Source organism: Trachurus japonicus, chromosome 5 (genome assembly GCF_045865225.1).
Source record: "Trachurus japonicus isolate A0001 chromosome 5, Traja_1.0".
Classification (NCBI taxonomy): domain Eukaryota; kingdom Metazoa; phylum Chordata; class Actinopteri; order Carangiformes; family Carangidae; genus Trachurus; species Trachurus japonicus.
In genome coordinates, this window is record NC_140911.1 from 17,854,257 (window position 1) to 17,869,171 (window position 14,915).

General features: G+C 41.1%; 1 protein-coding gene across 1 annotated transcript in view; it reads left to right on the top strand.

The window, feature by feature from the left end:
- LOC146987410 (receptor-type tyrosine-protein phosphatase gamma-like) overlaps positions 1–14,238 on the top strand; it is a 421,581-nt gene extending 407,343 nt beyond the window's left edge. Inside the window, exons 16-29 of the mRNA XM_085776580.1 lie at positions 1,621–1,717; positions 2,361–2,443; positions 2,563–2,697; positions 3,428–3,562; positions 3,891–4,066; positions 4,282–4,417; positions 4,811–4,957; positions 7,413–7,506; positions 8,788–8,864; positions 9,433–9,561; positions 9,995–10,141; positions 10,332–10,474; positions 11,837–11,972; positions 13,134–14,238. Coding sequence (XP_085632706.1) covers positions 1,621–1,717; positions 2,361–2,443; positions 2,563–2,697; positions 3,428–3,562; positions 3,891–4,066; positions 4,282–4,417; positions 4,811–4,957; positions 7,413–7,506; positions 8,788–8,864; positions 9,433–9,561; positions 9,995–10,141; positions 10,332–10,474; positions 11,837–11,972; positions 13,134–13,283 — 1,785 coding nt within the window. The 3' untranslated portion in view covers positions 13,284–14,238. The remainder of the gene's footprint in view (positions 1–1,620; positions 1,718–2,360; positions 2,444–2,562; positions 2,698–3,427; positions 3,563–3,890; positions 4,067–4,281; positions 4,418–4,810; positions 4,958–7,412; positions 7,507–8,787; positions 8,865–9,432; positions 9,562–9,994; positions 10,142–10,331; positions 10,475–11,836; positions 11,973–13,133) is intronic.
- The last annotated feature ends 677 nt before the right edge of the window (positions 14,239–14,915 follow it).

The following is a 14,915-nucleotide window of genomic DNA, read 5'->3' on the forward strand; positions in this document are numbered from 1 at the left end:
TCATGTAGTCACTTTTCTGGATTCCTTCCCTGCTGTATTTAATCTTGCAGGGGAGGGAAATATGGGCCGTCTTCTGTGTAACTGCACTCCCATGCCAAATAAATACTGAGAGCAGAGATAGTAAAAGATGATGAAGACAAAAAGCTGCATGTTTAATGATTGCGGTTATTGCTGTGAGAACAAATTCACACAGCAAATATATATTTTCCTTTACCTCTCAATATCATTCAGTTTCCAGTCTCTCCTATGCTGTTCCTATGGTTTGGATATGGCCTAAATGATGCTTTGACATGTAGACAGAAAGAGTGCATAACAAATGTAGGTGACAAACCACTCCAAATATCAGATTGGGAGAATAGTTGTCCCACATGAAGTTTTTTTTAATGATATTATTATTATCAATTACATTTTGTATTTTGTGTGCAGTAAAACACCTGAACACATCCCTAATATGTGAAAGCCTATTTGACCTACCAACCTACTAAACCTGATTCTGACTCTATCCAGACATGGTGACTGATGAGATACGGTTGTGTACTACAAAACAAAGACCAACAAAATTATAGATTAAAATCATCAGCTTTCTGCCACAGTCCTGACAACACTGGTGACTTATTTTAGGGGTGTTGAACATCGTGCTGAACAATTGTGTAGCTATAATCAGTCGTAGCCATCACTAACTCATGGCCCTCTAGTGGCCATAGTAAGTATGAGGCGGATGGTCGATGCTGTCAGAGAGGAAGAGTGGAGAAAAGCCGTGCTACTGTAACCACATTCATTCACAGTTCATTACCGTAACCATGGCAACGGATGTCCGTAGCGAAACAGGGAGAGTAAAAAAGAAAAAATATTTGAACCCAATCAGTATGATAGTGAAATGAAACCCTGGTCCCAAGATAGGGAACTGGAACTTGGCATCACATTATGGTGTAAATGAAAACACCTGGAGAGGATTCAGCTTATTTCAGCACAAGGTATGAAGAAATAAAAATACCTGCTGCCACCGAAGAGAGAGAGACTGGATGGAATCAGACCGAACCGGTTGAACCAGGAGAGCAGCTTTTCTGGCGGAGATTACAGTGCAGGTTACAATGCACATGCTGAGAAGTAATCACATACATTTACACAGAAGGGATGAAAACATGTGATAGCAAATGCAAGACAGTCTCCCTGCTGTGTTCACCAGCTTTATACAGTAACAGAAAAAGAAAATACGGTATGGGCAATAGTAGAGGTTACATTGTTCACTACACTGTGCAGCACAGAAGAAGATGATGATCATGATGAAGAGAGGTCATGGGGTTATTCATTTTCTGCAGAGGATGAATATGTTCAGTTGCTTTCATAGCAGTCTGACACTCTCTCCCAAGGGCCATGCACAGTGCACACTAGATGAGGCGTCTTCATGCTCTGCACAACATGGTGTGTGAGGTAAAGCTCACAGCTACTGTAACTGTCCATTAGATTCACACTGGTGATTCTGGTACAAGACAAAATGTCAAAGGTCATGAAAAAGATAGATGATGAACCTTTACTATTCATCCGCAGTTAATGTTTTGTAAAACATAACTATATCATTTCTGTGTGTGTGTGTGTGTGTGTGTGTGTGTTCCTCTGCAGGAGGTTCAGCGCTGCACTGCTGACGTTAAGATCACCTCGGAGCACTCCAACCACCCGGACAACAAGCACAAGAACAGATACATCAACATTGTGGCCTGTAAGTTCACACTGTAGCTGCAGTGCAGGAAAGTGTGTGTCACCATTGAGTCATCAAGCACCGCTGCCGTTAGCAACCAGCCACTGCAAAGACAAGAAACCTTTACAACATGTATCTTTTGTCACAAATAGTTGAGGTTTTAGGGCCCAAACCTAATACTTACAATGAATAGTGAAATCCTCAAGCTCTCTGACAGTGTTTGCTCACATATTATTATTTTTTTATGTTGTAAAAATTATTTATGAAGGCATATAAAAGCAGTAACAAATCTAACCCTGGACCTGACCCAGTAATTAAACATTATTACATTTATTGAACAAAGAAGTTCAAAGAACCAAAAGACATTGCGTGGCAAGCACATTAGCATACAGATGAGAAGCTAGCTTGCTAGTTTGGTCAGGACCACACAGGATGCTCTACTCACATCTGAAATAAACTTTATGGTTTATAGAAACACTGGAGAAAGTTTCATGCTTTAATTATTACAGTCTATACTGTTTGAATGTGCTTCCTGGGGTCCAACACCTACATTCACATGTAGCTGCTGTGCTGGTGTGACAGTTTTAGCTTCTGTCATTGTTTCAGTCACACAAAAATGCTAATACATGCTAATCTGTTTTTCTGCTCTGTGTTTCCATCTAAGACGACCACAGCAGGGTGAAGCTGAGGCTGCTGGCTGGGAAGGACTCCAAACACACCGACTACATCAATGCCAACTATGTGGACGTGAGTGCAGTGTGTGTGCGTGCGTGTGTGTGGGTGTGTTGAGGAGAATCATTAAGAATCACCGACTTAAAGAATCCAGATTTAGCAAAGTTACAGTCTGTCTCTCCATCATTCATCAGGGTTATAATAAGCCTAAAGCCTACATCGCAGCGCAGGGACCTCTGAAGTCCACCTTTGAGGATTTCTGGCGGATGGTGTGGGAGCAAAACACCAGTGTCATCGTCATGATCACCAACTTAGTGGAGAAAGGGCGGGTATGTTCTCACAAATTCAGTTTTAAGATGTGGGAGGTGACGTTCGTAGGACATTTGACCTGTCAAACACACTGTAGCTACAAACATTTAAAAAGGGTTCATTTAATTTAGATCACTTGGCCAGTTCCAGTGCCCCAGGGCCTCCTTTGTAAAAACCCTCATGAATACTGATCCACATGTTGTCCCTGTGGAGGATAGAGGCACTGTTAGGGTTGCAAACAAAACAAACTTTGAGATGCAGATTACTGCAGCAGACAGCTCCATCCAACAGCCAGACAGACAGGGAATCTGGAGCTCACCATGTTATTATATTATTATTATTATGCCATCAACATTGTTTCCTCTGCAAAGGAGATAAGATAGGATGTACTGAAACTTCTTACATACTTATAAGAAAATCTATAAAGAAATGTGACCTATTTTGATGATTATTTCATCAGTGCATGTGATTGAGGTGAAGAGAAATCAGCATGCAGGGAATATAAAGCTGAAGAGCAGCTTCTTCCCAGATGCTGTGAGACTGTTGCACTGCTCCACACTGCCACACCTCTGAACTTATATCTAGCACTTACAGTAGCATCTAATCTAAATATAATTAGTGGTAGACTTTGCAGCTTTTGCCACCTGATGCATTCTGGTATCAGTCTTAAAGGTATTCAACTATTTCAGCTGCCCTGTGATTGTGTTCATGTGTTTGATTATTGTGTGTGTGCGTTTGTCTGTCCTACAGAGAAAATGTGACCAGTACTGGCCGATGGAGAACAGTGAAGAGTACGGAAACATGGTAGTCACCTTGAAGAGCACCAAAGTTCACGCCTGTTACACTGTTCGTCGGTTCACACTGCGCAACAGTAAAGTCAAAAAGGTAAGAAAGACAGGGAAGAAGAGACAAGAAATAATTGCATTTCAAAATAGAAAAGAAATGCAAATCTGGTTTCCTCCAATTAGATATGGTTTGTTGATTGATTTGTGGATAATCTCCATGTTTATTTGTATTTGTCAGGCTGAATTATATTACCTAGTTTTCAGGATCCATGTCCCTTTAATCTGCACTTCACGTTGCACATTGCTTCATTTAATTTCTAAAGGTTTTAATAAAGATGTCAAAGTTTTTTTTTCTTGTTGTTGTTTTTTTCTCTCTAACCTTAAAAACAACTCTCCTTTCTCTCTTTTCCATCTTCTCTTCCATCCAGGGTGGGAAGGGGAATCCTAAGGTGCGGGGCCAGAATGAACGGACAGTGCTCCAGTATCATTACACCCAGTGGCCAGACATGGGTGTCCCAGAGTACACCCTGCCCGTCCTCACCTTTGTCCGCAGGTCCTCAGCCGCCCAGATGCCTGATATGGGACCCATGGTTGTTCACTGCAGGTGATATATCTACAGTATACTGTAGGGCTTACTCTGCTCCCACTAATTATTCCCCTCCGAGTTGTAAACTGTTCACATGCAACGTGTTGTTGCTTTAAAGGCTTCGGTTACTGATGAACTTTTTGAATGACGATCGCAGATAAACTCGTGTATTTTCAACTTTGTACTGTGTATAAATGTGTGCTGGTCCTCAGTGTCACTGTGTTGTGTTACAGTGCTGGTGTGGGTCGCACGGGGACGTACATCGTCATCGACAGCATGCTGCAGCAGATCAAAGACAAGAGCACAGTTAATGTACTCGGCTTCCTCAAACACATCCGCATCCAGCGCAACTACCTAGTCCAGACTGAGGTTTGTACGTCTGCATAGTATGGATGGATGGATGGACTCTACTCTATATCATCATCATCGTCAGAGTTTTTAATGCTTTTAATAATAGTCTTCTGCAGATTCTGTAGTTTTTTCTGCAGTTGAGGCTTTAAATTCACTACAAATACAACATTGCAGCTGAAAATTGTTGTGGATCCGCTGCAAATGTCCTCATGATAAAACAAACAATGTTCGTGCCAAATCTTTTCGAAAAGAGCAATGGTCTATGGGACAAGTCCAACACTGGCTCACTCACTTGTGGCCAGTCGAGCCAAAAATTGAGCTAGCACTTGCAAAGTGTGAACTTGCACTGCCAGTGCTTTGTGATTACATCAATAATTTTTCTCTGAATCAATTGTTTGTCTCTTCCGACAGGAGCAGTACATCTTCATCCACGATGCCTTGATGGAAGCTATCTTGGGGAAGGAGACGGAAACAGCAGCTAGCCAGCTTCAAAGCTACTTCACCAGCATCTCCACACCAGGACACAGTGGCCGGACACGTCTGGACAAGCAGTTCAAGGTGAAGGGACAGAACTAATGTTTTTTTATTTTGTGACAAAAAAACAGTCAAGAATGTACAATGTAGTCTGACGAGCCAGGTTATAATGAACAATAGTTCAGACAAATCAGGAGAAAATTAACAGCTAAAGCCTGTTCTTACTGAACTGATCAGTTATTAAGATACCAGATTAAAACAAGTGGCAAAATCTGTTCTGTATTTACAGTTGTATTGTTCTCTATTGATCTGACATGATCAAACATTATCAGTAACTGTTAGAAATGCCCACAGCAGCTGTAACATTGTCTTCTCTCCAGGTAATTAGGACTAGTATCACTCTGCTGTGCACCTCTCTTCCCCCTCTTGATATTATCCCAATGAAACTGCATAAAGAGACTATAGAGTCAATTGACCCTGCACTACCGACCATCATCAATGGCTGCCTGACCTCTTTAAAACCACCTGTGTCCAACTGCTGCTGAGAGGAAATGGCCTAGATCCCATGGACCTAAAAAAAAAAAAAAATCAATTTCCAAACTGTTTTTTATATCCAAACTGTGAAATGATCTACTTATGCAGCAGACTTTTCTGTAATAATATCACTTGACCTTAGTCCAGCTTTTTATACTGTTGACCATTCAGCCCTCCGAGCAGACTGAAATACTGGTGGTCAGACTTTTCACCCCCCCCCAGTAAATCAGATATGCACATTAAAATAATATAATAAATCAGTAGCTGTTAAATTAAATAATAATATGAATATATAGTTATATAATAATATGTAGGTTTTAGGTCTTAACAACAGGTGAGTATTTGGCTCCTGATATTTCAGCACATGTGCAATAATCGAGATCAAGGTCTGGAGTAGATGGAGTGTTTGCTCAGAACAATAGTTTTCTTTGTTATGGTAATGTATTCATGTGTCTACGTCAGGGTTAGAGCTGCTGAATTCACTCATTGTTTGAGCTCCTTTTTGTTTTTCCTCTGGTCTCCGTTGTTGCTTCAAAGCCTCTCTGAGCTAGTTTGGTTTTCTGTTCTCAGCAGGGGATTTTCTATGGTCAGCTATTCCCTGTTTATCCTCAGGTGTAATTATGAAACTCTTGCAAAGTGTTTTATTTACTGTCCCCACTTATAAGAAAAGATACATTTTGGTCCAAAGTGAAAGGTGGAAATTAGATTTTGACATGTTTGAATAATATTAGTATTAGTATAGTGCAAAGGGAATAATTATTATTATCATGGCCCAAGCAGATGACAGCGTTGTCCTCGATGAGGACCCTATTGAAATCACGCTGTTTATTATTATTAATATTATTATTATTATTATTGTAGTGAAGGGAAATATGTTTGTTTGCTCTGTGGGAGTTCCTCTATGTATAAATATAGATTTCAGTATATGTTGACAGAGAGTTAGACAATCAATTTTCATTTAAATTGATTATTATTATGTACTGTAGCTCATAAAAACAGCCACGCTTCCACTCATCCACAACAGTATAAATAAACATGAATATAGACAACACAAAGACGTTACATAAAATAAATTAATATTAAGAATGCCCACTCTATTGTCTAGTCTTATTGTGGCAGAGTCAGTGTGTGAAATTTTGCAGTTTGAGCAGTTGGATGTATCAAAGTCTGCAACAATAAAGACAGCACTGCAAGCTTGTGTAACAAAACCCAGATGATTGTTAGATGCATAAGCTTTCAAGTTAAAAAACATACAACATGTAAACAAGGTGTTTTTGAAGCTGTTGAAAGGTTTCATTTTCCCCTGCTTCCCCTGTTTGTGTTAACATTTTAAAGTTTTTTTGTTTGTTTTTGTGGAACACCTTTGAAAAATATTTCTGAATGTGTCCCTTTCAAGTTCAGTTCAGTTTTAGTTGTTCGTGAGATAAAATGTTTGGGTTTAGGGCTAAATGTTAATCTGAGAGGCCAGATGCTTTGTTACACAGAACCATCTGGGAACCAGAACCAACTGTTTATCATGTGACCTAGTAAGGAGAGCACATTTTCGGGTTTTATTCTATTTCATAAAATTGTTAGTAAATGAATACCCAAGCCCTTATTCTTTAAGCTCATATGTTGCTAATAAATGTCTAAATTAGACAAATCTGTTTAGTGGTGGTGACACTGAGGTCATGTGGTCATGGTGTAGTTGATTTATAACCTAACATTAGCTTTTTACTTCTGCAGATTGTATTTAGGCTTCAATCATCATGTCGCAAAGCTTCTTTTTTGTTTTTTTTTCAAAATCTAAAAGCTGAAGGAAAAACATAAATGCCTATTTGTGGAACCAGGGCTAAAATGACGCATGTAGCTGTACAGCTGTCAGTGGTTCATTCCTCATAGATGGGTTCTCACCTGTGAGAATTCCTACCACCTCACTAGAATAGCAAAATTTTGGCCAAGGTAAATGTGATTGCACTGGGAAACTTGACATGTAACACCCTCTTCTTCTTCTTCTGTGTTTCAGATGATAACACAGTGTAATGCCAGATTCATGGACTGCTTCAATGCTCAGAAGGAGTGCAACAAAGAGAAAAATCGAAATTCCTCAGTGGTGCCGTGTAAGTGTTACATTTACACTTAGAGTTTAAAACCAGCTAAATTTCAAGTGAAACTACCTCCAGGGCCAAATAGTAGAAAATAATATCTCCCTGTTAAAACAGCTGTAAAAAACATTGGCATTTATATATAATATATAATATATGACATCTTTCTGAGAGCTGGATATGAAGACCATTATTATAATAAAGAGAAAGTGGAGATTAACATATTAAAAGAAAGAACTTTTCAACAAAGTAAAGATAGATGGGCATTAGATATTTGGGGTAAACCAAAGCTGCACACATAGTGTGAAATAAAGCATGTATTTGGGCCAGAAAGTTATGTTTTGTATAATTTGTCTAAAAAGAAAAGATCCCCGTGTGCTCAAATTAGAGCCGGTATACTTGATCTTCATATTGAGACAGGCAGATATGTAGGCATAGCGGAAGAGGATAGAATTTGTACTTTGTGTGATCTCAAAGATGTGGAGAATGAAATGCATTTTGTGTTATATTGTCCTTTCTATGACTCTGTCAGACAAAGACTGTTTAGAAAAGTAGACCCAAAAAATGAAATTGTGTGGTTGGACGACGTGAAGAAGCTAAAGCGTCTTTTGCATTAAGTTGCAGTCTTAAGTTGTTTATGTACAGTATGTGCCAATAGGAAGGCTCTCTAGTTTTTTTGATGTTCTTAATAAATGTGTCTTGTAATCCCATTTGGGATGGGCCACAGTGGTGGCATGACATGAAAAAAAAAAATCATTCATTAATTCATATAAAAATATTCAACCATTTGACCAGTATTCAAATTTGCTATGCCCGGATGGGGTCAGAGGTCATGCTGCATTGTAGATGTAACTACAACCAGGACTAAAACTTAACTAATAGCGTTCCCATGTCACAGTGAATGTTGAACCACATTACTTGCTGTAAACTTACATAATGTAACCAAGTCAGATTCAGTTGTTGCTAGGAGGCTGACAAAATGTGAATGTTTCTCTTTGCAACTCCTGCATGAGAGTATTTGTCAAGCTTGATATGGGTATCTCTTTTGTCAGTAGGATGTCTGGTCTCAGGGTCGTATTTCAGCTACACTGTAAAATGAGCTGCCACATAGTCTGTTGACAGTCGCAGCCAAGAAATACCAAGAGCAGTCTTCACTCAGATAATTGAACGTGTACAGTGGCGTCTCGGTGTGCTTGGTCTTTTCTAATAAATTTGTACATTTCTGTTCCTTCTCTGATCCCCCACCCGCTTTCTCTCTCTCTGTCTCTCTCTCTCTCTCTCTACCTCTATGAACAGCTGAGAGAGCGAGGGTCGGCCTAGCGCCCCTACCTGGCATCAAAGGCACTGATTACATTAACGCCTCTTACATCATGGTCAGTGTTTCCACTTTCTCTGTCGGTCATTGGTCATTTGACGCAGTCGAAGACTCACTGACTCATTGACTCAGAACTGTTACATGAAGTCATAAACGTCACTGTTTAAACCAGCTCCATGTTGACACTCTGATTCAGCACAGCATTACAGATTGAAGAATCTGAGTTATCACAAAATCAAGGACTGTACTTTCGATGATACTAATTTGTGTTGAATTTCCATAAATTTGAAGAGAATCTGAAAGGTTTTGAAATATTTTGAACGAGATTGGTCAAAATCAAAGCAGCAGAGGGAGAGATATTCTGATCTGTAGTCTTTAAGACAGGCTATGCTTCAGAAACTTCAGAACACATCTTGATATTAGATCTTTTCCTGGTGGACATGGACTTTGAATTAAGACACTACTTGGGCTGTAAGTGATGTTTCTCACAAGAGCACAGAGTACAGAGACGAACCCAGACTGGGAAACTGCCTTTGTATCACTGAGACGATGTCTTTAAACTGTTTGAAAGAATTCTGAATCCAAATCCATGTGGTGTAAACAACCTTTCTTTTTTTTCCCCACAGGGGTACTACAGGAGTAATGAATTCATAATTACCCAGCATCCTCTGCCTCACACCATAAAAGACTTTTGGAGAATGATCTGGGACCACAATGCACAAATTATTGTAATGCTGCCTGCCGACCACGGACTGGTAAGACACATTAATCGGAGACCAATCAGATGCCTCCCTGTGGTGTAGCATGATTGGATTAGAATCTAAAAATTCATATTGCATAAGACTCCACAGTACACACTGTGTGCACACTGTGTGTTTTCTACCTCATATTGTTGTGTTTAAGGAATCACGAATGAGAGACGAGATAAAAGAGACATACACGTCTGTTTGTATCATTGTTGTTGAGCTGAGTGAACTAAGCTTGGATGATGTCTGACGTCCATGCGATCAGACCCATATATATCATCTAAAAGATATTACATTTTGGATAGAGCCCAAACCTACAACCTATTTTACCCAATGGTATATATTTCTTTATATATAAGATATCTATTTTGGTATACATTATAACCATAGTGATGAAACTGTTTGTGTGTGTGTGTGTGTGTGTGTGTGTGTTCCTCTGCAGGCAGAGGATGAGTTTGTGTATTGGCCCAGTCAAGAGGAGGCCATGAACTGCGAGGTGTTCACTGTCACTCTCATCAGTAAAGACCGACTTCGTCTGTCCAACGAGGAGCAGATCAGCATCCACGACTTCATCCTCGAAGCTACACAGGTTACTGCAACGTGTGTTTTGCATTTGTGTGTGTGTGAGAGCACTGGGGGGGTTCAGACCCCTTTGTGCTCAACAGGTGAAAGCAGCAGTGTGGTGCTGTCCCCTCACAGTAAGACAGCCTTTGCATGCTCTCTCCCTGATCTAACTCCCTCTCCTTTTCTCTCTCTCCCTCCCTCCATCCTGTCACTAGGATGACTATGTATTAGAGGTTCGTCACTTTCAGTGTCCCAAATGGCCGAACCCCGACGCGCCCATCAGCAGCACCTTTGAGCTCATCAACGTCATCAAAGAGGAGGCGGCCAACCGTGACGGACCAACCATTGTCCACGATGAGTCAGTCTGACTTCCTATTTGCTCCCATCACGTCACATGACCATGGCTTCATGTCTGAACAGATTCTGCCAGTGATGATAATTAACAAAAGTAAAGCGAGAAGAGGTTCATATTGTCTTAGTTCCATCCTGGCTTATTAGTACAGTAAGAGTCCCTACAACCCTCCCACCACCCACAACAGGTATCCCAACAGGCTGTCCAATTAAATTTAATTAAAGTCCCTTTCATATCGACTCAAATTAGTGATCTTGAACGACACTTGAGCAGCTCTGCTTATGTTTATTCATTACAATAATGAAGATTGCTTGTCGGGAGAAGAAAAGCGGCTAAATGAGCGTTTCATGTGGTTGCTATGGTGTGGCTGTCTCACAGCACCTAAGAGGTTGTCAGTTAGAGGCTTATCCTATTTGTCTGCGCGCTCATTATTCAGCCAGGCGTGGGTTGTAAGCAGCGGTTTCTGCTGCACTCCTGACAGCGCTGCTAATGGAGGAGGAGAACCTTTACATTGTGAAGGTGACCCACCGTTCTCCAGGGAGCCTCACATGGGCTGAGCTGTCGTCCTCAGGTGGTTGCACTTGCTTATAAATTTTTGATGGCAGAGGCGACATTCCTGATCCGTGAGAGTCTCTCGCCGGCTGCCTGAGCTGCTGTAAAGGACTTCTCAACAGCAGAGGGCTGCAGAGCTGCAAATCAGGGATCTTTTGCTGAGCCCACTGGGGGATTTTTTCTCAGCAGCCAGAGGATTTAATCTATGATGAAGTAAACCTGCAGCTTTACAAGCTGGGCAGCCACAGACTATGACCAGGGTGTACGGAGGGCAAAGGTCAAGTGGATGGATGGTATGTGGACAACAGCAGACACCATGGGTTGTGTAGTTGCCAGAGTCTGCTTGATGAAGCCTTGCACACATGCACAGTTGATCACCTTGTTGGTACATTTGTGTACAATAAATTAGAACCAACAAGGCAAAAATGAAATGTTTTCCTCATTCAAATATGCATGATTCTCTTTATTTGTCTATAGCTGGTTTTGATATTGAGGAGCTGACTGATATTCATTGTCTGTCATTTGTAGAATTATATCAAAATGTATATAACCTTTGAAGGAAGGGACACCACATGTAAAGACACCACAGGTTGTTGATGATGTAAACCAGAAAAAGTTAAAAGAGCTTTAAATCAAATGGAGCTGCTGTGAGCAGTTTCCTGCACAGAAATGATGTTTAACATGAAATCTTCAGCTCCTTCACTGCTGCACCTCAGAAATGAAGGCAATGTTGATGAAGCACATGAAAGCTTGATGAGACATTTCTCCCGTTGTTGTTAAAGTGAATGTTAATCCCACTCACTGTGTGTGTTTTAGGTTGGGAGCAGTGTCAGCTGGCATGTTATGTGCCCTCACCACCCTGTCTCAGCAGCTGGAGAGTGAAGGCGCCGTCGACATCTATCAAGTGGCCAAGATGATCAACCTCATGAGGCCAGGAGTCTTCACCGACGTTGTGAGTCTGGCAGCAGCGACTTAGGCCACACCCATTGTGTTTACTCCCTAACCTTGGATAGGACCAGGCTTTTTCTTATCAGGGAATTAGAGTAAATCCTGTATTTTCTTAACAAAACACAAGTCTTTTATAGGTAATGGTATAAGTTATAGGAAAAACACACATCTTTAAGGACAATTCCAGGCGAATTCAACTCGGGGGTGTATTTTCATATCATTTTAGGTCTAAAAGAAGGAATCTGAAGATTTTCAGTTTAATTGCTCCTGTTTTGCGGTAGTTGTGTCTGTCCCCGCATCGCCACGGCAGCAATGAATGGGAGTGGATGTAAGTTCCGCTGTTTAGGCTGTTTACATCCCTCAAAGCCGCAATTTTTTCCCACAGACAGCATCAGATGGAGACTCAAACATGCACCGAGAAGTTTATTTACTTCAAGCAAGCCGACATGTTTGTAAAACTAGATCTAATTCAAAGTCTCCCGGAGTCTCGCGCGAGACCCAGTTGCCGTGCTCGGTGTGTTCACATGCAGTGGGAAAAGCTACCGTTTGTGTCATAAACACAGGAATATCAACTCTTTACTTGCTTCAAGTAAAAAAAACTTCTCGGCGCATGTTTGAGTAGCCACCTGACGCTCTCTGTGGAAAAAAATGTACACTTCAAGCAAGTAAAGAGTTGATATTCCTGTGTTTATGACACAAGCGGTAGCTCCGACTGCACCTGAACACACCAGCACTGCAACTTCGGGCTCGCGCGAGACTCCGGGAGACTTTGAATTAGATCTAGTTTTACAAACATGTTGGCTTGCTTGAAGTAAATAAACTTCTCGGTGCATGTTTGAGTCTCCATCTGATGCTGTCTGTGGAAAAAAATTGCGGCTTTGAGGGCTGTAAACAGCCTAAACAGCGGAACTTACATCCACTCCCATTCATTGCTGCCGTGGCGATGCAGGGACAGACACAACTACCGCAAAACAGGAGCGATTAAACTGAAAATCTTCAGATTCCTTCTTTTAGACTTAAAATGATATGAAAATACACCCCCGAGTTGAATTCGCCTGGAATTGTCCTTTAAAGGCTTCAACGAGTAGAAGCATGATGTGATCATATTTGTCCTCACCTGTTCCCCTTCTGTCTCTGTCCTGGTCTGTCTGTGCCCGGTCCACAGGACCAGTACCAGTACCTCTACAAAGCTCTGCTCAGCCTCATTAGCACGGAGGAGAACAGCTCTGGACTCCTGGCCCGGGACATTAACGGGACCGCGGTTTCCATGTCCAACCAGTGTGCCCAGGCAGAGAGCATGGAGTCGCTGGTGTGAGAGACGCCCGACCTCAGGGCCCCAAACCACGGCCCGGAGCTCCCGTGGGGTCCAAACACCCTGCAAGGTCCCAGAACCCACTAAAAGAGGGAGGGGGCGGGGCGGCTTTGTAAAACGTGATGGAACTATTGTGGGACAAGACTTTTTGAGGCCTTTTTTGCCAGACTCTTGGTTAAAATGAATAACCTGATTACTTTTTTACACTGATAAAAAGTTTTTGATATTTATTTTTTTCGCCATTTTATGTCTTAATGTTCTCCTACTGAAGGGTTTGCACCTGCATTTTAAGTTTCACAACAGCGTCGCTGGGCAACAAGAAACACTTTTCTGTCTCTTTCTTGTTTGCACTATATAATGTCAATGTTACTGCCTATACTAAAGCTGACTCACTTGGCTTTTCTCCACACAAGCTCTGACTTTTTCTTTCTTTTTTTTTTTGACATTCCACGGCTCTAGCCATTGTTGAACAAACTGCTTTTTGTGAAGGACGTTGTTCTGCCTACCTGCCACCCACAGCACCGCGTCATCTCCGGCAGTGGATGGAGGACGGCACAAACTCTCAGCCTCAGTAACAAAATGCTGGTCGACTTCAGCTCAGTGTAACCTCCCTCCACCCCGCTCATCTATGATACTCATATTTACCACTCATCTATCACAAGAGGCAAGATTTATGAACCTATTGCCACAGACAAGTAGCACTTGTTTTCTCAAAGTTATTTCCTTTTCACCTTTTCTTTTTGCTTTTTGCTTTTTTTTTCTTTTCTTTGGCTTGTTTTGTCGTTGCTACCCCTCTCCCTCTTATTAGTGAGTCACCCCCATGTTATAAAACCTAAGGTGGTGTAACAACTGCTACTGTGAACTTTTATTATTATTATTTCTTTGTATAATTCATATTATGCTTTTTAATATATGGAAATACTGTATGTATACATATAGAAATATATCCTTATCATAATAACTTTGTGATTTTTGTACATGTCTTTTGTGGCCTCTTACCACAGGCCGGTTGATTTCCAACTCATCCAGTAGTTTACGACTTGAGTTCTCACGGCAAACTGGACTCCCTCAGTCCTCCACGGTCTTGTATGCTGCTACATCATTTAATCTCACAAACACACACATATATAGATGCCACCAGTGTGAAACAACAGCATTGTTATTTTCCTTCTGTTTGTCTTTCCTTTCTCCATCATGAATTCATCCTGACAGATAAGCAGACATTAAGAACACAAAGGTCTGTGTGTTAAGCCTTCATTCACTCACATGCAGCCATGTGTGTGTGCGCGCGCGTGCCATTATAGGATTGAGTAGGGAAACAGCAGACTCAACAACAAGCTCTATGCAACAAATTGCGTATGTTTTAGAAACATAAAAACAGGGTCTGAAACAGTCTTTGGGTTCTCAGTTAGCCTCGTCATGATTTGATGAGTCACACTTAATTGATCTGCGATTATTTTGTCGCAACAGTGAGAAAATCGATGAATCACTTTGATTTGAAGAGTCTTTCATATATGTCATTCATCATCAGATGAGAAGAATTCCCATGTGATTTCATTCAATTTGTTGTTCCAAAGTTAATCAATTCAATTCAATTGGCTTTATTGGCATGACATACATGGTATATATTGCCAA